The 25,486-nt window shown below is 38.2% G+C and overlaps 1 protein-coding gene across 1 annotated transcript; it reads left to right on the top strand.

The window, feature by feature from the left end:
• On the top strand, positions 1-25,150 carry LOC138223990 (cytosolic phospholipase A2 gamma-like). The gene is made up of 15 exons (XM_069180180.1): positions 1-49; positions 632-685; positions 1,164-1,195; positions 3,227-3,341; positions 5,092-5,234; positions 5,554-5,752; positions 8,551-8,662; positions 9,315-9,455; positions 10,045-10,098; positions 14,676-14,747; positions 16,056-16,166; positions 16,299-16,418; positions 20,403-20,557; positions 21,221-21,389; positions 24,972-25,150. Exons 2-15 carry the CDS (start codon positions 671-673, stop codon positions 25,148-25,150), a joined length of 1,617 nt encoding a protein of 538 aa, XP_069036281.1. The 5' UTR covers positions 1-49; positions 632-670.
• Positions 25,151-25,486: the final 336 nt, after the last annotated feature.

Here is a 25,486-nt window from a genome sequence, read left to right as displayed (position 1 = left end):
CAGTATTGCACAGGATTTTAGGGAAGTCGATTTAGAAGAAATCTTTAAGGTGAGGCACACATTGCTTTAAAACAGAACAAAAAAATAATGTCTTTAAATATACTAATAATAAATTTAAATGATGGAATTGTTAACAAAATTGTTAATTTCAGGAAGACATTCCCTTCTGTCATTTCTGTGTTATTTTAGATCCAGGTATCGGTTGTGGGAAAATAATCTTTTTACAATCTGACTCAGGAAATTAAGCAGTACCTGTACTGTATATTCCAAAAGTGAATGCGTCTGGCGATTTTACATAGTAGTTTTTCGTTATCTGATAATTACACTTTAGAGACATAAAATAATGTCAGTTTTTCATGTGAAAGTAAAAGACTCAGGCTGCCAGAAGACACTTTTCCTGCTCCAGTGAGCCATCTTGAATGAAAGTTAAAGGACATGACAGGGAAGCCCATCTTGTAAATAACTGGTCCTTGCTCATTTCAGGTGATATGTCAGGATAAATTGGGAACTATGTGGCTGAGAATCACTCTCAGGAGGCCTGTGCCTCTCTTTAGTCTGGACTAGTACAACCTATTCTTGGATGTCTTCTTAATGTGAAGAGATTTCTTCTGACATATTGTTTCTTTGACAGATCCACTGAAGCAAGTGAATTCTTCACAAAAAAGACAGCATGAACCCCCACAAGGTAGATGAATGCTTATCATCTTAATACTGATAAGGCTTAGAAGGTGATAATTAAATTATGACTTGCAGCTTCTGCCTTACACTGGTATATGTTTTACTAGTAATCTCCAGCAGTGCTCTTTAATTATGTGTTGCACTCATGTGTTATTTGTTTCTGAAAATTGAGTATTACGACACAGTTCAAGCCTGCAGGTAGATCAGTGTGTGTAAGTACTCCATCAGAGGACTTTTTATTCTTGGAGAGTTCAGTAAAAGCAAACACGCAAGCAATTCTGAAAAGCAGAAGACTACATTCCTAAAACACTCAGACACTGTATTGGGTAGCAGTTTGACAGAACATAGGTACCTGTATTCTCATCAGAAGAACATAAAGTTTGAAACTGAGAGGAGTCCATTCAGCCATTCAACATGTTAATGTCTTTTTATGCAGTCATGTTAATAAGTCTTGTCAATGTTTATTTATTGATGTACCTTTACAGCCAAAGAGAAGGAGAACTGAGGAAACTGAAAAGTAAGTTTCTTTAAATCTCTTTATTAAGATATGGGAAACTGTTACCTGGGAATAAGGCACTGTTCCTAAACTTCTTTATTGACACAGCGAACATTGGTATGTCAGGAGGGCTCTCTCTAAATACCTCTACTGAGACCCAGAGAAGTTTTGCCTCTCAGGACAGCTCACTTCAAACATCTATGACATAGATATTTAAAGAGAGCTCTAAATCACACATCGTTATTTAAGGAGTGTTCAAAATCTATGTCTAAATATCTGTGAGATATACATTTTTATTTTTTGACAAACTGTAGATTATCTGGCTGATAGGTGAGCACTGTATCTAAATACCTGTGTTGAGGCACAGAGAACACCAGTGTGACTGAAGGACACTCTTTCTAAATACCCATACTGGAGCACGGATACAACACAGCTGGCTGTGTGACCTCAACCAGTCATGTAGATGGGCTATAAACAATCTGTAGTAGTTCAGGTAGGTAGCTGCGTCAGCATGCTCGGCTGCAAGGGAACAAGTAATAGGTTTATTCCATGCGGAAAAAAAAGAAGAGAGAAAAAACACAACATTTCAGCCGTGGAGCCTTCTTCAGGTGTGAATAAACAATCTGTATGAATACTAGAGCACAAAATGACCAGGAATTTCAGAGTTCCTTTTCTAAACACTCCAACAAAAAACAACAAAACTAGCATACTGTAAATCTGGTTACGAAAGATGTAAATTGCATATTTCGGAAAATAGCCTTGATACCAAACTGAAAAGAACACAAAAACACCCATTAAACAAAAGCAAAAGAAGAATGGTTTGACACAGACTTCAAAAACACCAGAAAGGCACTGCGAGAACTTTCAAACCAAAGACACAGACAGCCACACAAAGGAAATCTGCACCTTGGATACTGAGAGATGGTACAACACCGCAAACACATGGTTTAGAAGAAATGCCCACAAACATTCTCCTGACTATCCAGTCTTAAAAAGCAATTTCGAACATCTCTACAAGCTGAATTGCTGTATTCCCCTAAAAAACACACACACTAGCCGAGTTTCTGACCAGGGTAAGAGATACCAAGGAAAAACAGACCCAGATCAAGTACAGGTTTAGTAACCACAGTCAGGCAATAGATACTGACTGCCAGGAGAGGACAAGCTCCCACTGCTAGCAGGGATAAGCAGAGACAGATGTATTTTCTTCTCTACTGTGAGAAATACTCTCGAATTAGACAAACATTCTTCCATGAAATAACACATCTAAAGCCAGAATTCCCACAGCTACCAGAAACACCACAACATCCAAACCTGCTAGGTAGGTAGGTTCTCTTTTCAGGTCACGAAGGCCTACAGGGGAATGGGGAGGTAAGGGCCACCATTTTCTTGACCATCTGACACAGGAGGTGGCCTATCACCTCCTGGTACTCATTTGGAAAGCAGGCTAAGTGGACCTGGGAGCCACCTGGAAGTTATTAGAGCAAGTTACATCGCTTTCCCCTACCTGCGATTGAACCCAGGACCTTCCAGTCAGGAGGGGGACACCCTTGCCGTCTGAGCTACCATGGCTCCAATCCTGTTAGAGGAGGAAATTAAATAGATCCTAGTATGTGATCCTGTCAGACAAGGGATGTAATGTCACATACTGTATAGTAAATATATATACTGACACATAGAAGATATGTCTAAGATGAGTGCACTCTTCCTAGATGCCTACACTGCAGCACAGAGAATGTCTATCTGACATTAGATCATTTTAAGCTCCTTTACTGAAAATACCACTGAATTCCCCTGTATTAAAAGAAAAGGTTGTGCCATACAGTTAAGCAGGATCAGTAAAATGAAGCACAGAAAATGACTTTTCAGCATGAAGAATGAGCCAGGTTTGTTGTTATCAATGTGCTATCATGTGTGTGTGTGCAGTACATCAGACTCATGTCATTGTGTGTGTGTGGTATATCACAGTGAAGTGAAGGGAAGTTTGTGTGTCACACATGTGATAGTTAGGCATCCCCAATATCTTCTCAGTCACTTCACTCTTTCTTTCAGGGCTTCTTACATCCGAGTTGCTCACACTCTTTGTGAGGGGGAGAACAAGGACATTCAAAAGAGAAAAATCAAAATTCAGAATGCCCTGAGGAGCCTCCAAATTCCCTGTGATGCGGTACAAGTTCTGATAAAACAATATAATGTGTAAAATTGGAATATCTGATATGTACAGTATAGTCTTGTGGTTATTGATATGTGTTATAGATAATGAAGTGTAGTGATTTGATATAATCTCTTGGAAACATATTTAGTCTCACAGTATCTTGAAGCCCAACATCAGAAGGTGTTTTTTTTGTTATTTTCAGTGTGGAATTCATCTATACTTATACTATATTCTTATATAGTGTTCAGTTGAAATTAGACAGCCTGACAGTTTATATTTGAGTTCATTGTCCTGAAATATGATAGTGAAAATTGTGGCAGTGAAGTAGGTCAGGAAGGATGCAAAAGAATTGCTGTGAATATGCATGTAACATACAGATTGCTAATTTATTTGAATGTGAAATTGCCGTTGGACTTAAGAATTTGTGAGAGTCATGATGATAAATATACACTTTAATGTCAAAGACCTCAAGGTCTAACAACAGCAATTATATGTAATGCTTTACAGCTACAGCTATAAACCGCAATAATACTACACCAACTTTATTCATATTGGTCCAAATATAATAGGCACTTACTGCAACTACATTCTTTTTTTAATTAAACGGAGCCCAAATAGAATACTACCTTAAATCCACTGACAATCCACATTGCTGCATCTATAAAATACATATACGATTGTAAATAGAAACAAAACACTAGTAAAGACTCGTGGAAATAGCTGTGCTCATTTTTATCATTATCACAGGGATTGGTGTGAGAGTTGTAATTGTGGAAGATTAAAAAATCTTACCACCAGTTTTAATGATTTAATCTGAAATGTCCCAGTGCATACGTCTGCCACATTTGGAATTAATTGGCTAAACGGATTTCAGCAGCAGCTCAGTGGGCATGATCTCATCCTGGTTTCTAAAGTGTTAAGCAGACGAGAGACCACATGACTCCCCCAGGATGTAATGCTGGTCTGTCACAAGGCATTTCCCCAGCAGTGCTCATAAGTCTAACTGAACAGGAGCAGTGCTGGTGCCCACTTATACAGTTGGGTGAACCGGAAGAACTGGAGAGATGTACCTCATTCAAGGTGCAACAGCAGTGTCTGCAAGGGGCACTCAAACCCTCTACACTGCACCGCCCCAAGCTGTATGCAGTGATGTAAAGTCCACACTAGTCTAACAGCTGCTCAGGCTCAAACTCACGCTGCTGTCCAGACTGATGGAAGGTCTGAAGGTTCTCCTCCTGGACTGGAGGCCAGTCTGCCACAGGGTCACCCTCAGCAATGCTGCATTTGTACAGCTGGCAGGACTGGAGCAGTACAGAGGAAGTGTAGCAGGACAGCACAGCAATGGGACAACGATCCCACAACCCTCTGTTTGCAAGACCAGACACTTTACTACTGCACACCGTCTGTAAGAGAAATAGACAAAATTATTTTTCAGAACAATATGACTTTAGAAATAATCACAGGTTTTCTCCTGGTAGATGTTTTTTTTACAGAAAAATTACAAATGGTTTTATGGTTCAAAATTAATACTTTAAAATATCAGTATTTAACATAAACCCAGCATCTATGAGCATCACAAGGGAGTCCTTTCAATCAGTAAGTAAGAGCTCCATCCTCTTTGAGACAGAAGGAGAGGAAAATGAAAAGAAGATACTTTAAGGCCAAGTAACTATTAATGGTGTTTCTGAAGTCGCTGGGTCACTAGACCTGCCCTCCATGACCTCTGTGTTAGATTCTGTCTTCTCCTCTCTTCCTCAATCAGGACTGTGTTCCCCCCATTGCTGTGCTGGGCTCTGGGGGGGGTCTGCGCGCCATGGTGGCTCTCATAGGGACTTTAACTGAGCTGGGGGCTCAGAACCTGCTGGACACCATCATGTACCTGTGTGGAGTGTCAGGATCCACCTGGTGAGTCTGAGAGACTGGGCTCCAAGATCAGCTATGAGCCTGTGAATTCAGTTCCCATTTTGAATAATAATAATAATAATAATAATAATAATAATAATAATAATAATAATAATAATAATTAAAAAACTGTATTTTGTAAAGCGCCTTTAAAGGTGGCTTCTCAAAGTGCTTGAAAGATTTGAAAGAGCAATAGATCTGTCAGGTGTGCATTGTAACCCTGCAAATTCAGAAGGTTCAGGATTCAGGCTGTGATTTCAGCTGTGCACAGTGCATACACTGGTGAAATGTTTTCTGTGTGTTTGTGTGTCTAACACTGCAGGTGTATGTCCTCTCTGTACCGTGACCCACAGTGGTCCTCTCAAGTGGAGGATGCAGAGACAAAAATGGTGGAAACTCTCAACAATGGAAAATTCAGCTTTATAAATAGTTGGCAGAGAATCACGAAGTCAATAGAAGATGAGAACTTTTCTTGTACAGATATTTGGGAAGCAACATTTGTTTACATGGTGGTGAAAGAGGTCAGCATTCTTGTCCTTCTCGTATGTGTGTTTGTACAGTATGTAACCAGTTGTATGTAAGTTAAGCTCTCTGTCTCATTCTGCAGTGTCTCTTTCTCCCTGTCTGGGTGTCGGTTTGTGAACTTGTCCTTTTTTCCATAAGATATAGTGTCAGATTTCTCAAAAGTGTCTGCGAAGGGAAAGGACAAATGGCAAGTGACAAAGGATTTATTTTCATGTTCAGATATAAATAGGAAAAAAATAAAATATTGGTGTTAATAATACCAATAACAGCAAAAATCATGGTGATTCTATAAAGCCCTCCAGGAGACAATGAAGCCCTCCAGCAGCCCTCCAGCAGCCATATCACCCTGCAACTCACAACTGGCAACCCACTGAAGCTAAGCAGGTGTGAGCCTGGTCAGTACCTGGATGGGAGACCTCCTGGGAAAAACTAAGGTTGCTGCTGGAAGAGGTGTTAGTGGGGCCAGCAGGGGGCGCTCACCCTGTGGTCCATGTGGGTCCTAATGCCCCAGTATAGTGACGGGGACACTATACTGTAAACAGGCGCCGTCCTTCGGATGAGACGTAAAACCGAGGTCCTGACTCTCTGTGGTCATTAAAAATCCCAGGGTGTTTCTCGAGAAGAGTAGGGGTGTAACCCCGGTGTCCTGGCCAAATTTCCAATTGGCCCTTACTCATCATGGCCTCCTAATAATCCCCCTCTATGAATTGGCTACATTACTCTGCTCTCCTTCCCACTGATAGCTGATGTGTGGTGAGCGTTCTGGCGCACTATGGCTGCCGTCGCATCATCCAGGTGGATGCTGCACATTGGTGGTGGTGGAGGGGATCCCCATTACCTGTAAAGCGCTTTGAGTGGAGTGTCCAGAAAAGCGCTATATAAAGTGTAAGCAATTATTAATTATTATTATTAATGAAGTAGAAGGTGTTTAGTACACCTTTGGGAGCAGTTACATTAACTGGCCACTAGAGGTCAGGGTGACCCAGCTCTGTGTAGCATCTGTCTTTGGCAGTGTTCAACACCTGCACTCTCGATTGCGATTTACAGTAGCTGGGAGGGAAGCTGGACTGACAAATTGCAGCTCTGTGTTACTCATTTTCACCTTAAAGAGGTGACCTAATCCAGAGAGAGGGGTTCTCTCAAGATGAATTTGAAGTGAGAGTCCCAGCTCTCTTAAAGATATCAGACATCTTCCATAAAAGATAATCATGCACTGAATCTGTAATGGAAAAGCAGCAAAAAGTTGAGTTTCTCATATAGATATTCTCATGAAAATGCTCATATCTGTTGCCCTAGTACACATAGATTGCAAATTACACAGTTGGAAATAGTGGTAGAAATGCTGAATCCCATTAATGTAGATCAACCATTACAAAGAAATTACAAAACTCAGTCTTTGTTAGAAACACTTTGTTAGAAACACTTATTTGTCAGGAAACTGGTAAATTTGCTAACAATATTAATATTTTAACAAACAACTAATATTTTCAAGCTGTAACATCCATCCATTCATACCACCCATTTTTTATACTTTTTATATTTACATACATATATCAATATAAAATATATACATACTGTACTTTTTATATTTTATACATGACCAATCAAGTGCTCAACCTTGCTGTCCTCATCCTTCATCTCATTGAATCTGTGCTCAATCCAGGCCGACACCAGCAGCATCATGCTGTGAGAACTGGTTTAAATTTAAAATATGGACTTTCAGTGACAATGCAGAACAGAATGAGACGATTACATAATCAGTGATACAAATGGTGTAAAACAACATTTACTTTTGTGTTGTTTTTAGAACATAACCTTCTTTAAATCGACACTGCTTTGTGAATACTTTACAGAGCAATAGCAGGATTGTAAAGTATTAACGATTATATTTTTTAATAGAAAGACAAGAATGATTCAATTAACCCATAAACCAATGATTTTATAACAGTTACAAAAACAGATAGACCATTTGATAGTTAGTAACCTAACTTTATGCTGTAAGGCATATCTCTTTCTCCCCCACAAATATCTTGAATGGCTGGATACAAAATTGCACAAAATGCAAGTCATGAGATTTCTTGAGACTTTTTTTTCAAATTGAGGCATGTGCAACTGAAGCAAAAGTGATTTTACACTAACCAATTGCTGTATTTGTCATTTGGTGAGTACAGAAACACAGCACAGTATAAGCCAAATGTCATCATGTCATATCATTTTCCAAACCACTTTTATACTCTATGGTGTCACAGGAAGCCAGAGCCTACCAGGCAAGCAACAAGCACAAGGCAGGGTACACCCTGGAGGGGGTGCCAGACCATCATACATGGGGACAATTTGGAGGCCACAATAAAGGCTGAGGGGGGAAATTTGTCCTGGACACCAGGATAACTCCAAATCCAATTTTTCACTTTAATGACCACAGAGAGTCTGGACCTCGGTTTAATGTGTCATCTGAAAGACGGCTCCCACTACAGTAAAGCGTCCCCGCCACTATACCGGAGCATTTGGACCCACACAGACCACAGGGTCCAACAAACACCACTTCCAGCAGCAATCATAGCTTCTGTGGCAGTACAGACCACCTCTCCCAGCTCACACTTTGCATATCATTCTTCACCTTCATTTGCATATTAGTATTTGTGTCTCCTCTCATCTCTCACAATACAGAAAACGCTCAATTCAGATCTGTCGTGTTTGTCCTCTTTGTGCCTCCAGCCTTTCATCAGAACTGAATGTGTCCCGTGGCTCTTCTCTGGACTTTGATGGTTATTTATACACACTTGGTTCTTTCCAGATGGACGATCGCAAACTTTCGAAGGAGGAAGATGCGGAAATGACCAACCCTTACCCCATCTATGCTGCAGTGAATAAGTCACAGCTGGATGACAAGGAAAAATACAACAAAGGCAAGACTCCCACTTCATATACTGTATTTGCTCTAGAGGCCAACATTATAGGGATGAATTGGCTCAAAAAATATTCTAGGGAATTCTTGTAATATATAATATTACATATTAATGCTCGTAGCAACAACAGCAGTATCTCTCAAAGCAATGGCAGTAGTAGCACTACCAGCAGTTGTAAAAGTATCAACAGCTGCAGCATGAAGCAGAATGAAGTAACAGCTAAATTAAATTACGTTCAACATCATTTATCCCTTGCATCTTGCACTAATCAGGGCATCTTGCTCAAGCAAGCTGAGTAAATTTCCTTGCTTAAAAGCACAGCTGCTGTGTCTCGACAAGGATCTGAACCCAAACCACAATCGTCCACAATGCTGCACCCATGGCAGCTGTAGTGGTGTTATTAGCAAGTGCTTCAGAAGCAGCAACAGTAAAATAAGCAGTTCTTGTGCTTGAGAAGATGGTGGGTGTTTGACATTAGAAACCAAACACCATGCAGCTTCTTAAATCAGTGATAGGAGCAGCGAGGTAATTTACATAAAGTGATAATATTGCAGTGGAAGTTGTTGGCTGGCAATGTGCTCTTCTTGATTTATTTAAGATTCTTGAATTCTGTTTCTCTGTCTTCCTTTCCTCCCCATCTCTCCCCTTGCAGGGACGTGGTTTGAAATAACCCGTCATGAAGCAGGATACCCTGAGTATGGAGCCTTCGTAGACACCAGTGCCCTAGGGAGTCAATTCCGTGGAGGAAACAAGATAAAACACAAAGATGAGATGAGCATGCTATCCTTGCAAGGTCTATGTCCCTTCTTTTAGAAACTCATAGCGGTTTTGTACGTCTTCTATTTTTAGAATGTTATTTTTTCAGGATGGCCAGTATATAATATCTGTGTAATCTGACAATATCTTAATAGTTAAAGCTGATATGAACAATATTATTTAAAATTGTATGTCATCAAGGTTATTCTCCTTTAAGGAATGCAGAAAAAATTAATAGGTGAAAGAGTAAGTTTTTAATATACTTGAAATCATTTCTTGACCTTTTCTGTTGCATGACCAAGCGGAAATCCAGTGATTAATCGATTATTCATTATTTTTGTCTCATCACTTATTGATTTGAAGCAGACTGATGTGTTAGGAGAGGAAATAATAGGAATGTTTAATACTTTACAATTACTTAGTAATTAATAAATGAATAAGTAAATAGCTAATAATAATGAGAAGTGTGAAAAAGCCTTACAAAAGATAATCAAATAACTGGTGACCCTGGGAGATTGCAGGGGTCCCTGTGGGATGAAGAAGGACTCACTGTAGTTCATACTGTAGTTTAGTTCAACACTGAACCAGCTTTTCTGTTCAATTCATACTCTTCTGTGTTTCTTCAGGACTGTTTGGAAGTGCCATAGGCGATATGAGGGAGAACGAGAAGTTTATTTTAGGTATTTTAACTTTTGTGCACTTTTTAAACAGAATTCAGTATTATTTTTAATTTTTGACCACCTAATTTGTACTTTTCACATAAAAGTAAGGCTGACACACTACTACAGCCCTTGTAGCAACCCAGGGGAAACAGGGTGTGGCAGGAGGAGTGGTGCTGCTCTCAATTAAGAGCACACGAACAGTTACAAACCAGAGGGCGAGTACCTGGCCCCTCTTGCCTTTTTGGAAGTAAGTACAGTATTTCACCCAAGGATCCAGCTTTTTCCTGAAAGAAGCCAGACACATGGTGGATTCCAGATGGATCAGTACTGCAGAGCAAACTAAAGATGCCCTGGTACTGTAAATTCACCTTGTGTACCATCCACATTACTCACCAGAGCTGACTGCTTAGCTTCTGATGGCAGATGAGATCAGGTGTTTGTGCAGGCTGGTGTTATAGTAAGTGGGAATTTACCTAGTCCTTTGGTACAGTATCTCTACTGATTTTCCAGTACTGCTCAAGGAATTCCTGGTCACAGATGGCAGATGACACTGACGTGTTGTAAACTGGCAATATCTACGCTATAGAGTTAGATCTTGTGCTTTAATTGGAGGCTGTTTTATTTGGTTGGGTTGTCTATTTTTTATAAATATATATTTCAGTATAAAAGCCTAAACTTTCTTCATGAAGTGCAATGAAAAGCACAGTTGTATGAAATGATCCAGGTTGAACTTTGACTTTGAAATGTTCAATGTAGCAAGACTATAATAGTAAATTGTAAATTATAGTAAATCAACTCCAGAATGTCAGGGTAAAGCTTCAGAAATTAATTAACTGTGTCTTGTCTCAAACAATACAGGAACTGAGTCCACAGAGCTGAGTCATACTGTATATGGTTCAAGACTTGGTAGTTAGAAAATTAAAACGTTTGTCAATTCCTTTTTTTTCTTAAACATACATGTAGCCATTGTTCTTATTTAAACTCTTTTCATTTCAGAAATGATATACAAATTTTTCCATCGTAAAAGAAATATGAAATTACATAGAAACCTGCACCAGAGTTCTGGAGGTAAGAATATTTTCTGATTTTCTTTTCCACAAAAACTGGTGTCTTCTTACTGGAGGTACACAACCTTTTACACATTGAAACAGGTGTGATTATGTGCAACACTTGAGTTGCTTGAAAGAATCAATAATGAAATGGTAGTGAATCAATTAAAATTAGAAATTAGAATATAGTTTCTTCTCACTCAGAGGGATCAATTTTGTCATTGTTTATCCCACTACACCATTTCTTCCTAACTGACAATAATTGACCCAATAATTTGATTCCTCTGGTTGTTAGTGGCTCCTTTGTTTGTTTGAGAAATTTTCATGGACAATTGTATTTCAAAGTGGAAATTATCTTGCAATGAACCCAACATTAACAAAACATTAAAGGGCGTTGTGTCATAGAAATGTTTTAATAAAATACATAAATGTGGGAAATCTCTTACAGATCTGTGACCAGTTTCTGTATGTATTGTGCATTTACAATATATTTGAAAGATCTATTCAATTTAATTTATAAATCATCACTTAATTCTTTTTATTTTTGTACTTCACCTAATAGGAACTGAAATTGTTAATTTGCTTCTCCATTACATAAAATTACTATAAAGTTGATTATCGATAGGAGGGTATTTGAACTACTCTATGTGGCCCAATTGGATGCTGAAATTGGATCCGTTTAGTGAATGAAGCCACACCTACAGCTTCAATAACATGGTTCCAGGGTTTCACCTTTAAAAGATGTGATTAATCTCTCTGTTGAAGGCTTTGTAATTATGGATTTTTCTTCCACCAGCAGCAAGAACAGGGCAGTCCTGACTCAGATCTACAATATCTGCCTCTTTTCACACTGCAAGCTCTTCCATGACCGTACTGAGATACACTGTTGAAATTGAACACAGTGCTCACTGGATTCAGGGCAAGCATAAGGGACCAAGGTGTAACAGAAAGCCTTGAACTCTTTAGGCCTCCTTTAAATACTGACTGCCAGAGCAGGTATCTGTCCAATGTTTCCATAACAGTCAAGGTCAGGAGGGTGGAAAGGCAGTAAATACCAGGAATGTAGATTCAGAACAATCATTTGACAGAAGATATTAAGTGAGAATGACAGAGGAGAATGGCTGTGAAATTAGACACACAGCCTTCCGCAGAGTCACAAACAGCAAAAATAGAAGCCAGAGTCTTTCACTGGTTTTCAAAAAAAGCAGTTGCACTACTGGTAAAAAAAATACCTAAGAATATGCCACATCCACAAACATAGACTTTACTACGTTACTGTATATACAACTATAATATAACTATCTATATAATTCTCATGAGCCAATAGCAATGTGAATAAATCATATTAAAGACCCCAAATCTGACTTTACAACAAAATTCAACAGAGAATCACTCTTATTTTCAATCAAAAGGCTGACTAGGGGCACAAAAAATGATTTGGAATCTATTATAGTTGTAGAAAGTTGCCTTTGACTGAAGGCACAGGAAAAGATAAAAACAAGAACATGAAATTGTCAAGATGTGAAGAGGACATTTAGCCCATTTGTTCTTTGTTTGATTGATCTGAAGATGGTATCCAGGCATTTTTCAATGAAACCCATGCTATAGGCTTCAACAACATGGCTGGGCAGCTTGTTCTGATTTTCCACAATATTTTGTGTATAAAAAGTGAATCCTGTTCTCTATTGAATCAGCAGTTCTTTGGTTTGACCTTAATCCTTGAGGCTTCTGAATATTTGAACTTGATCCTCTCCATAGTCTCCCCTGTTCAAGACTTCAAGGGGGTCTAATTCTCAGAGTTTGTGAGAGTAGGAGAATCATTGGAGCCCAGGGACCTGCCGGTTTATCTTTCATAGATCCCAGAGCAAAAATATATTTTTTTGTAACAGAAGTCTAAATAATATTATACACAAGGTCTTACCAGTTTATTATCCAATTTTAACATAAAACCTCTCTATGATACTGCATTTTGTTTCTTCTTTTTCTAGCTCCCATACATTAGAGGATGTACTGTAGATGATGCACCAAATTATAGACCAAGACATTTGTCATAAATATCTTCACAATTCTCTGTCTCCTATGCACGTGCAACTCTGCAGTTGTTTTCATTCTGTCTAAATGATCATTTTCCTTTCATTTTTTGCACTGTTTGCTAATCTATTCATAAAGGTATCATGTGCAAATTTCCCTAGAATCCTAATGCTAAATTTGATTTCCTAGTGCAGTTCCAATTGTCATTTCCATATCCTTACAGGTAGATGTGATAGACTCCAAACCTACTGGTCTGTAAGAACCAATTCACAGACAGACTATTTTTCACCCATTGTCAAATTGTGGCTACTAACCATGTTTTGAAAGGTCTTTGAAAAAGTTTAGTTAACATCTATGAGTGTCATGTCTTGTACAGTATCTTTCTGGAGAATAGATTTAATGTTATCAAGACCAACGGGCTTGTTTAACTAAAGTATATCTAGTATCTGTAATAGCTCTGCACTAATACTAATACTAATTAATACAGAACTTAGTTCTTCCTGAGGCATAGAGTTTATTTCTTCCTTTCTAAACACCAGAGTGAAATATTCATTTAACACATGAGTTATTTCTTTTTCCTTATTTAAAGGTTTTCCATGTCTCACTATGATTTTACTCCATCCTTCACAGGACCTTTGTTGTTGTAAAACTGTAAAACAAAACTTATTTACCCATGCTTTTTCCTTATATTTCACTTAACAAATTTATTAAACTATTTAAGTTACTGTTTTCTAGGCTTTGATTAACTCGCTCTTAGGATGATCTATCTTTAAACTGTTTTCATCCTTTCTGCACCGATTCCATGCCTATCCTGCTCCATTCTGCTTCTCTTCAACTCTTTTTCCTTCAATGTCTGCTTTATTGAAATGGAACTTTAATCTGGAATCTACCTGTATAATTCCAAGGCATATAACAGTTAAGGACAACACCAGATTATGATAATTTTTCTTTTCTTTTCTCTCTCTGTCCTAACTTCTTTGAAAATACCCAATTAATCAAGTATCTGCTCTAAGTAAGGAAGTAGTCATTAAGCATTAAGCATGTCTACCATCCCAGGGTCAGCTTCTGACATTCCTACTGTTTTTCCAAATCTGCATGAGGAGAAGTCTAATCTCCAACAATATCCAGTAGAAGTATAATCCTTTTCTGAATTTGGTGGTCTGTAACATCATGCATTGTGGTTTTATGTTTCAGCCATACAGGTTCTGAGACCTTGACTTTATCTGGCTTGAATTCTGTGCCAGAATGTTGTTTTTGAAGTTTAGAGCTAGTCCTTCTCCTATCCCATCTTCCCATCTCTCCTCAATGCAGTGTCCAAATGAATATCCCCATTGTTTTGCATTTCTCTGTTTTGCATTTTTGCATTTCTCTGTAAATCCTTGTCATAAGCATATTGATATGACAACCTCATATAACCACATTTGGAAATAAACTCACAGTGGGTTATCAATAAATCAGAAGGTATCTCTGTCAGAATGAAACCACAGAATAACTGTCCCTCTCTTCTGTTCACAGGGAGACCCCCCTCTGAAGATGTGTTCTCTTTTTACAATGATGTGGAGGAAGATGAGGAAGACCTCAGTTTAGGTAACAGTAAAGGTAGTTGAGTCACATGCACTCAGTGTAGGTTTAAGAGTTTATGGGTAGTCTTAATATACCCACAATAATCCATCGCCGGGTAACTGTCTTTCAAGCCAAGACTTCCAAGCGGGTGCTCCCACTGGCCTGTCTTACAGGTGACAATATGAGTCAGTAATGACTGAATACCAACACTGGTACAAGAAATATCACACCTGAAGACTCTGTACATCCCCCACTGTCAGATCCAGGCAATCCAATGTTGACTGTATCTTGTTCAAACTAAGGTTCACTCAATCACTGATCAGGAGATGAGTTCTAAGTTCTCATTCAGTGTTCCCTTTTCTCTGTTTTTCTCCCACATTGCCTGAGGTCTTCACTGCTGGATCAGCTACTGATCTAACCTGCTAGTGTGGAGAACAACACCCTATAATTACAGTACATTGTTAGACTAGGAAGAATAGCAGTCTAAGACTGAAATATATTATTAAGGCTATTCTGCATCATAGCCGTAGAACATTGGGGCTCTGTTCTCTTTCTGCAGTCCTGGAGTGTAGAAAATGCATTTGGTGATGTGGTGATATGTGGGGTATTTAGAATAATTTGCTGTGTTTTCTTTCCTCTGACCAACTGGGGCCAACATGATAACTACACAAAGGTACACAAAGAGCTCAAGTAATTTTCACTGTCAAAACTAGCAACTTACAAGTTTCCACAGTTACCACAGTTCTTTAGCTGAAACTTTTTTTTGAAAAGGCAGGTTTGATCTTTTTAGAAAGCACTCTACTGGAAAATAAGCCAATGTAGGGGTTCACAGAGGCCTGGTATTCTCTAAACACCCCAGTATATCTGTGAACACATTAATATAATCTTTTCTCTGGGATATGTCTGTACTTCATAACTTCCAGACCCTTATCTGTTCCAAACTCTTTGCAGTTATTTTTCCATTTCAAGGCTAATTTAGTTTAGAACTTTTCTGCTGTCTTTGGGAGTATCCCTATTAGGACTGTAGTTCTCTTGAAATGACAATTTCAGCCTGCCTACTGTAGGCGGGCTCCTGCTTGGCTGAGTTAATGGCAAATCTGAATTTATAAACTTCAATAATGAACTGACAGATTTATTAATGTATTAATTTTCTATTATATTGCTTATGCTTTACATTATTAGCTATTGAATTAGGCCTAGATGCAGGATTCATATAGCACACTGCCCTTTTTTATAGCTATTCACTCTTTAGCTTTCCAGTAAGGGAAACAAAATGTTTCCATATCTGATTTATTTCTAAACTTGTACTCGCAGTGTGGGTCTAATTCACAGGTGATGAATATGAAAAGACTGCTATCTTTTGGCTGCTTGACCTCCATCAGAACTTCCTCTGGGGAAAAGACTGCAAACACATCCTCAAATCTATGAATAACATTGTCAAAGGTATGCTTCTCTTACATGTGAATTAAATTTACTTCAGAATGCAAGGAGGATTACAACTGAAAGGAAACCTTTTCCCCCATCTGTAACTTACCATGTGTGAGACTCTTTTATCCTGTTTTCTCTGTCCACCAGATGAAAAGGTGATATACGAGTTGGTCTCCCTGATGTATGATACGTGGGACATCGTCGGCAAGGACATCCAGCAGAGGATGATATCAGCTCTTTCCGAAGCTGTCTTTTACCATTTTGAAGGCAAGTGTGTCTCACCTGTGTCATGTTCGTAAACCCCTCCTCTTAAGGACGCTCCAGAACCTTCCTTGTTTTCCACTCATCGCCCGCACCTGCTCCCTTTTCCTACCCCTTTTCAGTTCTCCTTAAAAGCCAGGCACTCACTCTATTCAGGGCTCTGCTCTGGTTTCCCCACCAGGCGAGTCCGGGACCTGGAAGCACCTGGTCCCGTTAAGGTTTTATTTCCTGTTCCCGTTTCCCCTGCCGGTTCCGACCCGGTTCCTGTTCTTAATCTCCTGTTTTGGATGGATCACCTGGCCTTGGACTTTTGCCTCCTTTTGGATTCTCGTTTGGACTTCTTCCTGGATTGTTTGCCTCGGCCACACCTCCCCCGAACACCAGCGCACCAAGGGCACTCCCCCTGTTTTCATCCCCGTATCCTGCATGACTTTTTTCCCCTGTGTTTTCTTCACTTTTCCCTGGATCATTTTGTCTGCATAGGGTCCGGATAGAACTGTTCATTACAACCTGAAATAAGAGAGTTAGTGATGCTGTAAGAATCTGGCAATCACAATGTTTTACAGAGATTGCTCATAAATCATGACAAAAACCCTTTCACACTGCATCAATAAAGCATCAGCAGCACTTACCAAACCTCAGCCAACAGAAAAATCAACTGAATCATGAAATAGAACAAGCCTGGAAGCTGTTACCAGAAAAAAATTGCTTCACATTAAACAAAAATGTGTAAAAAAAAATAAAAACATTCCCTTCCAATTCCTATACAGTAATACATTTTAATTTCATTAAAATGTATTACTGTATATTTATTTAAAATAAGTTCTTATTTCATTATTTTAACATTTCCTATTGTAGACAATTGGTCTATTTTCACTTGTGTAAAGACAGCAACGGGATCTCTAGCATATGATTCAGTACACAGCAGCCCTTCTCACTGTCTGCTGAGTGTCAGAAGTCACACGTAAGGAAATTGTCACTATCTTGTCTCTATGAAAAAGAAAGAAAACAAAATTCACAAATATGACGACAACAGGTAGTGGTGGTTTGAATTTTTATGCTTACATTCTTGTGAGAATCAAATAAATGCAGAAACAATACTAAACATGGTACTTCTTTGTGCTCTAAAATTCAAGTTACTACATTGCTTAACTGTTGAATTTCATAGAAATATATTCTGGTCTTTTAAAGTACTATTTTACCACTAATACAGACTTCGTAACAATCTCGCTGCTACATCAGATGCCCACATAATTTAATACAAGTGGAATTTGTTTGGCAGCCTTTAAAAATACTTGCATTTCTAATTTAATGTTTGGTTTCACGTTCATTTCAGAAGAAAATGAACAGCTCATGGTCACTACGCAAGCAACAGAGAATGCAGGTAAGTAGGTTTTGGAAAATATACAGTTCTATGATTTAGATGTACAGGCACCCCTCACTTCACATGATAGCTTTTACACACCTGAAGCACTAGCAAGCCAAACACAATCATACTACATACATACTAATCAAACTAATCAATACTACAGTATAACTATGGTTATAATATCATAATAGATTATGGATAATTAATACATGAATTATTTCTGGGGGGGAAACACAACAGATACAGAAGCACAGAGAGAGACTGGGGCAGTTAATATCGAATTGATTGCTCTTAGTGTCATATAAAAATAGTTATAAGACAGTAGAAGTCATTGGGCCCACCTATACAGATTGATAGATAAATAGCATATAGTTTCATGAATCCAGAGAAGGAGGAAAGGAACAGAAATGCCACTGACACAAATACAACTGGGTTTTCATTATTGATTCTGCAGACAAATACTGGGCTAGTTCTTTGAAGGAAAGCCTTTGAGGGCTTTGGAGTATCAGGTTTCTTCACAGTTGTCTCTTCTCAAGACATAAGGCCATGTCCTTTAGTATATCAGTGCAGGACATTCTTATAAGCCTTGGAGTGTATCTGGTTGATCTTATCTGGTCTGATTCCAGAGCAGCAATCTTTTGTAGTGTCGTTCATTTCAGAAAATCTCTAGTTTGCTTGTTTAAATCTTGCTTGTCTAAGCTTGCTTCTTAGTCTTCACTGATTTCAGTCTCCAACAAACACTTCTGGGTCAGCCTGTTTAGTTATTTTGTGAAAACCCTAGCTCATTGTTCATGTGTTGGCACATACAGTGTGGTGTGTACAGCTGGCTACAAATTGTAATCATGAAAACAAATTCATTAATTTGGTACATTAATTTGTTAAATCGAATAACTAAACATGAAAATTTTTAATTTGATTTGTGCAACAAATACTGACTGTTCACTTGCATTTTTGCTAAATCAACTTTCAGTTACATTGTATCAAGGGTATGAATACTTTTGGAGAAAACTGTTCTGTATGCACACACAGACCTTCTGTAGTGACTTTCAAAGTGATGATAGCATCTCAATTAGTTTGGATTAAAATACTGGATTTTTAGCTTGGCTACATTTTTCAATTGGTGTCTTAAATGCATTTCCAGAATAAAAAAACAACAATTTTATTCCTTCCTCCTCTTTTTCTAGCAGCCACTGATACAGAATTGAAGGACTGAGTTCTGACAAGTACAGTATTTCCACTGGACATTTTATCATGTCTAAACTAAAGTGTAATGGAATTTCGTCAGTGTGCATCACTATATTTAGAGGATCAGGCTGGCAATAATGTTCTGATGATATTGATTTGGCACAATGGCAATTACTGTAAACAACAAGTTTAAACAGCAAGATAGAGTGCCATCATGTTGATTTTAATTTATGCCTATGTGGCATTTTGAGAGGTAGAATATACACATTAAATTACCTTAAATGGTGAATCCTGTGTTTTTTGTCCAGAAAAGAAATGACTGAAGGTTAAAGGTCATTGTTCCTCTTGGTTAGATGAACCTACTGTACCATAACAGCAAAATACGGCTATAATGTCAACACCAAAAGAATCCAGTTAATACAAGAACTCTGTCCAAGAATGTAATCTTTGGGAATAGTAATTGCTCAATAGAATCATATTGTCTACTGGATTGTACCAGTCTTACATGCTTGAAAATGTTTGAACTTTTCCTGCCCAGAAACAACAGGTCATGTTTATCTATTTTTTCAGCTTCCTCTGGGTATGTGACCAGAAATTGTGCCAAATTTGCTGTGTGCCCATTCATCATTCCCTACAAGCTTTTAAAAATATTTAACTGCTGGATGTGGGGAACCAAGTACAACTTCCTGCATGAATACCCCAACACAGGTGAGATTCCAATATAGTGCAGCTGCACAGAAAATAACTTGTAACAGTGCTTAGGACTGGTTCCAACACTGAAATAGGTCTCCAATCTACTAGTCAGCTGTTCAGGACTAGGCCAGCTGTAACTGGGCTTTCCCCAAGTAGCTTGTAAAGCACTATAACAAATTAGTGAATGTCCCTGAGAGATGGACAAGTTAAAAAAGCTTGTCCACAGGTCTTTATTCTTCCCATTTGTAGGTGAGCCAGCAGCTGAAATCTTGAAGTGATGATGTAATAATCTGAATATACTGTATTTTATTATTGTATCCCATAACACAATACAGCATTATGCTTATTGTGGTGAATTATGAGAACCTAGTAAGATGGTGCCTTTATCCAGGACTACTGTCATTCTGATACTGAACTGAACCTTAAAAATTAATCAAGGAAACACTTACATTACACATTGGAATGGTATATAAAAAATAACTCAAAGAGCAAAGCAATTTCACAGTACTTAAAAAATTGGAGAACCATAGCAGGATGAACTTGTAAAAGACCAACCTGTAACACTGACTTTTATTTCTTAAAATATTGCTGTTAGCCCATTTTTTAAACTGTGAATCCATGGATTTCATGGATTTGCTGTGTCATAAGATCAGATCTCCTAGAACAGTTCCTAGTACAGTGGCTTCTTGCCATTTCCTGAATACACCTCTGAACTCTTTCTCTTGTGTTTACACAATCCCTAGAAAACAGCCTCCCCAGCAAGCTGGTCAGTGAGGACAAAATCTACCTCATAGATGCTGGTCTGTCCATCAACAGTGCCTACCCACTGGTCCTGAGGAGAGACAGGGGAGTGCAGCTCATTCTGTCCTTTGATTTCAGCGATGGAGACCCATTCATGGTAAAGTACATCATACTAGGTGACGTCAAGTTCTGCTGTCTTGAGTTCACACTTCAGTGGCCCAGGCTCAGGCTGTAGTAGGAGCTCCTGTAGTCTAGGTGATTATTCCCTCAGTTACAGTGTAGGTGTGCCAATGTCAGATTTCTATTTCAAACTGCTCTACCATAAAGGTGGCCTTCGACATGCTGGTAGCCAAATATTGGCCTAATTCTGGGTTTCTGTGAAGATGCTGAAGTACTGTACCTACTGTATCTCTAAGGTTTCACCAGGTACAGTACACATTTAAACATCAGTGCCTCTTAATTTTACTTTATGGATTAAAGATCCATAAGTGTATAACTTGCCCATATTTTTTCTAGTTTAAATAAGGTTAGTTATGCAAAGGGCTTTCCTATTAATAATAGGAATAGAATAGAATACTATAGGAACAGAATAATAATATTAATATTCCTAATAATAAATAAAGTTATTGGGTATTCAGTCTGTGCACTCAAACTGTAGTTTCTTATAACCAAATCATATATCCACAGTTTGCCTGGATAAAAAAACTATCTATTTTTTTGTTTTTCTGCAATTGTTTATTTTTCATTTTATTACAATGTAATGACTGATCAGTTGATGACAGTGAGGGTGGACAGTCTCTGTGTTTTTTCTTCCTTTCAGACTGTCACCGAGGCAGCTCAATACTGTGATAAGAACAAAATTCCCTTCCCAACCATTCCAGCAATGAGTGAGGAGGAGAAGAAGTGTCCTTCAAGCGTCTACATCTTCAAGGGTGAAAACACCCCCACTGTGATGCACTTCCCTCTCTTCAACAAGGACAACTGTGGAGGCAAGTGAAGCAGTAGGCATTTTAGATTTCAGCTATAGGATTCATGTCACTGCTGTGAGAAATTCACCACTGGTTGGTGAAAGACAAGACTTATGGTTGCAAGGCAGCCCAGTGTTAATTTAGTCATTAATATTTGATATATGTAATGTCTTACTTAAGTTGAATAAAATGTCTATAAGATATAATTGTATTTTAGTCATACTTGTAATTTTGGTTCGGACAACTAAAAATTAACTAAAATCACTTACTTTTAGCCAACAAACTGAATTAGTTTCAGTCACATTTCATTCATGCAGTTAAAAATGTTTTACTCTAATTCATTAGTCTTTGGAATATTACGTTTTTTAGCAAGGTGGCATGGGCAGCATGGTGGCTGAGTGGTTAGCATTGCTGCCTTGCAAGTTGCAGTACTGGGGCACTCTTCAATTCCAGACCTGGAGTTCTACTGTATCTGTGTGGAGATTCCCTCCCACAGTCCAAAGGCATACAGTAGTGGTAGGTTCATTGGCTTCGGAGAAAACTGGCCCTAGGTGTACAGATAAGTGTATGTCTGCTGTGATGAACAGGCGTCCCATCCAGGGTGTACCCCATCTTGTGTCTGCTGCTTCCTGGGATAGGCTTTGGTTCACGTGTTACCCTGAATTGGAAAAAGCAGTTTGAAAATAGATGGATTAAGTTTGTTCAATTGTACTTTAGAATTAAGATCATTAACTAATTTACATTTACAATGCAGACAAAAAATCAATCTTAAAAATAGAATTTGAGGCATTTATATTCACTAGTGGTCTACTATGCAGCAGAAAATTTGTTCTGTATTGCAGCAATCATAAATGGATGGAATGTGATGCTGTACTGAGTAGATTGAATATTGAGTTCAGCAGAGAGACCCCATTCTTTGGAAGACCAAAAAAAACATACAGTACTGTAAATCTGAAAATGATCACAGAAAGATAAAAATCATATTAGGCTATTACATAATAAGGAACAAGTAATAGGTTTACTGTATTCCATGCTGAAAAGAAGAAGAAAGAAAACACAAAGTTTAGGCCGCAGAGCCTTCTTCAGGTGTGGAAGTGGCAAGAACGGACACCTTAAGAAGGCTCCATGGCCGAAACGCTGTGTTTTCTTTCTTCTTTTTTTTCAGTATGGAATAAACCTATTACTTGTTCCTTTGCAGCCTACGCATGCTGATGCAGCTACCCGTTACATAATAATGCCAGTTTCATGAAAACCTTTGTACTTTCACTGTTGCAATGCAAAAAGTGATTCTTACACGATTTCATGTAATTGATAACATTCTACTAAAAAGCAAGAGTCTTTGTGTCTCCTGCCTTGAGCTCGTTGCTTGCTGGGACGAGCTACCCCACAACCCTGTGGTGGATAGAATGGTTGGAAACTGGATGAATGGATACATTTTCAGTTACTGTACATTGCTTCACTGGCATGAATATTTTTTTGGGAAACTATACAGCCATTCAAAATGTGCATCAAAACTCATTGTCATGGAAAGCTGGCTGCACCATGCAGCAAGCTCAATCATCCTCCCCAAGGAATCTTGACTGTCCAAAATAGATCCATAAGTGGTGTGTTAGATATTAATGAAAACATTGGCTCGATATAGTCTGTTGTCCTACAGTATGCCTTTAAATCCTCTTAATATGGATTATTAATATGGAATCATAACTAAAGCCTAGCTAAAGGGAAATGTTGATAGCTGAAAATATATTTTCTTGGTAGTGGTACAAGTAGATGAAAATAAAAAAGTGAGGTACACTACAGTGTTCTACCTTTTATAAAAAATAATCAATCCACCACAAGTGCCATCTATCAAATGACCAATGAAAATTCTCTGGGCTGTGTGATGTATCATTATGTAGCATTATGTAGCAATATGTACTGTAGCTTTATGTACAGTAGCTTTATGACAGAGTCATTTTACTGTGGTATTGAGTTTTGATGTGCAATCTGAGTGGCTGCCTCAGTAATTATACAGCTAAACGAACAGCATCCAGCCTTTTGGGTTTCACTTCCTGGTTTAGTTGCCAAGGAAACAGAGCCTCTGCCGTAAGTTGACTATTGGAGGTTTCTACATAGAATCAGAGCTCCCATGAGTACTACTTAGTTCTGTTTTTCATCATTCACTAAAACGAACAATAGCAAATTGACAAATATTTTCTTCTTCATTTTGACAACTGAATTAACACTACAATGTGCTCCATGACTTTAAAGTGCTTTCAAACAGCAATGCTGCCCAAATTTCTTTGAAATGACTGAAGAACTATTATGTGCTGACACACAGAGTCATTTTAAACCCAGTGGATCAGAAGTCATTCTCTGCAGGCTCTTAGGCACCCTCCTCCTGTTTCACCAAAACTCTATATACTTTACCCATATACTCAAGTCTAATCAAACTGGAAAGCACTAAGTCTTTTGAGACTACCCGCCAAACTTGTCCACTTATCAGAGAGCATGCAATACAATAACACAATGCAAAATTCCCAGGGAACAGCTTTGAACAGAACATAGTACTCTAAGAGTCAAACATTTGCAAGCAAAAACAAAATAAAAATAATACAGCATTACCATGTCTTTACTAATGTTGTGTTGTATTTCACAACATTAATACTACAAAAGACACACATGCAGTATAAAACTCAAATTTTTTATTTTGTCTTAATAACCTCCCATTGTTGTAGGAACAGCTTTACAGAGTTTAGACTTTAATTATTCATGCAATGTTCAGATATTCTCAATATTTTCTGGCCGCCATTTTCTGCCAGACTCATCCCAGAAATGTACATTCGCATATAGAAACTTAGTTTCTTGTTACAATGAAGTACAGACTTCAGAGAAAACAAGTACAGCAATGTAGCTGAGTCCCCACCAGGGTGCAGTCCTGTCTTGCACCCTGTGCTCGTGGGTCAGGCTTTGGGTTGATGTACCTGTAGCCCTTACCAGGAATAACTGGCTTTCTAGTAATGGATGAAAAGGATGGAATGTTTTAAAAATGCTAAAATCTGTTTTCTGGAGAATTGTATAGAGCAGTATTTTGAAAAAAAAAGAAGATTGATTGGGAGCCTTTTAGTAGTTTTTATGTCCAGTAGTAATATATAAACAATCATTTAATCCTGAATGATTTGTGCTATTGAAATCTATTTGTTCGTTAAGGGATTACCAGGTGAAGTGCTGTCCGTATTTATCTAAATCTGCTGCTGGTCAGATTGGCTGCTTCAGTTGAGCAGTTCACTGGTGGATAAACAGCATCTCAACCTACTAATATAAAGTACTTTGGTATCTTTCTGAATGATAACTAACAAGAAACAAGCTGATTAAATAACCATGGACAATAAATGACAAAGTAAAACAAGGTTAAGGTTTACTTTCAGGTAGACCTTAAAGGGGAGCAGCCACAGAGCTGGAGAAACAGGGAAACAAACTTGTCAGAACTAACCTTCTGATGGACTCAAATTCTTCTGAAATGGGTCACAATAACAATGAGCACAACAGGCCAGTGAGGTCTATTCTTAAATTCTGGGTCAAAATCCAACATCCTTCCACTGACCATCATCATTCTTTCCTCAGGTGAAGAAAAGATTGAAGCGATGAGGAAGACCTATGGAACTATCAGAATGTCCTACAGTGAAAATGAGCTTCAGAATCTCCTGAAAGCAGCTAAGAAGAATGTTGAGATCAATAGAAATAAGATCGTCGCTGAGATTCAAAATGCCATGGATGCAGAAAGGAAAAAGAAACATCAGTAGAATCAAAATATGACAACAGAAGCCATTTGTTTTGTGTCCTAACTGGTCAATCACTCAACTTTTTAAAGATTTTTATACTTTTTCCAGCAATAAATACAACACTGTCAGAACAAAGCAAATAGTGCTTCAGCAATTGCAATATAGTGTAGTATAATGGACAGTTTATTCCCTTGTAAAGCAGGTTAAAAGTGATTCCATCTGTAAGTCTGCATTATAGTGATTGAGAATAATTTAATCTCCTTTATTTCTTTAATAATTTCAGGCCAGTGTTTTTTAGACAATACCATCTGATCAATATTTTAAAACTTTTGATTCATTTTTAATCGCTATCTCTTT

This window comes from Lepisosteus oculatus, chromosome 18, assembly GCF_040954835.1.
Source record: "Lepisosteus oculatus isolate fLepOcu1 chromosome 18, fLepOcu1.hap2, whole genome shotgun sequence".
Lineage (NCBI taxonomy): Eukaryota > Metazoa > Chordata > Actinopteri > Semionotiformes > Lepisosteidae > Lepisosteus > Lepisosteus oculatus.
This window is presented reverse-complemented; position numbering and strand designations above follow the sequence as displayed.

Bases quoted from the DNA above. Each gene is read 5' to 3' on its own strand.
- LOC138223990 (XM_069180180.1), top strand. The intron at 3,342-5,091 runs GTACAAGTTCTG...TTCCTCAATCAG, and splicing joins TCCAAATTCCCTGTGATGCG to GACTGTGTTCCCCCCATTGC. The intron at 8,663-9,314 runs GCAAGACTCCCA...CTCCCCTTGCAG, and splicing joins CAAGGAAAAATACAACAAAG to GGACGTGGTTTGAAATAACC.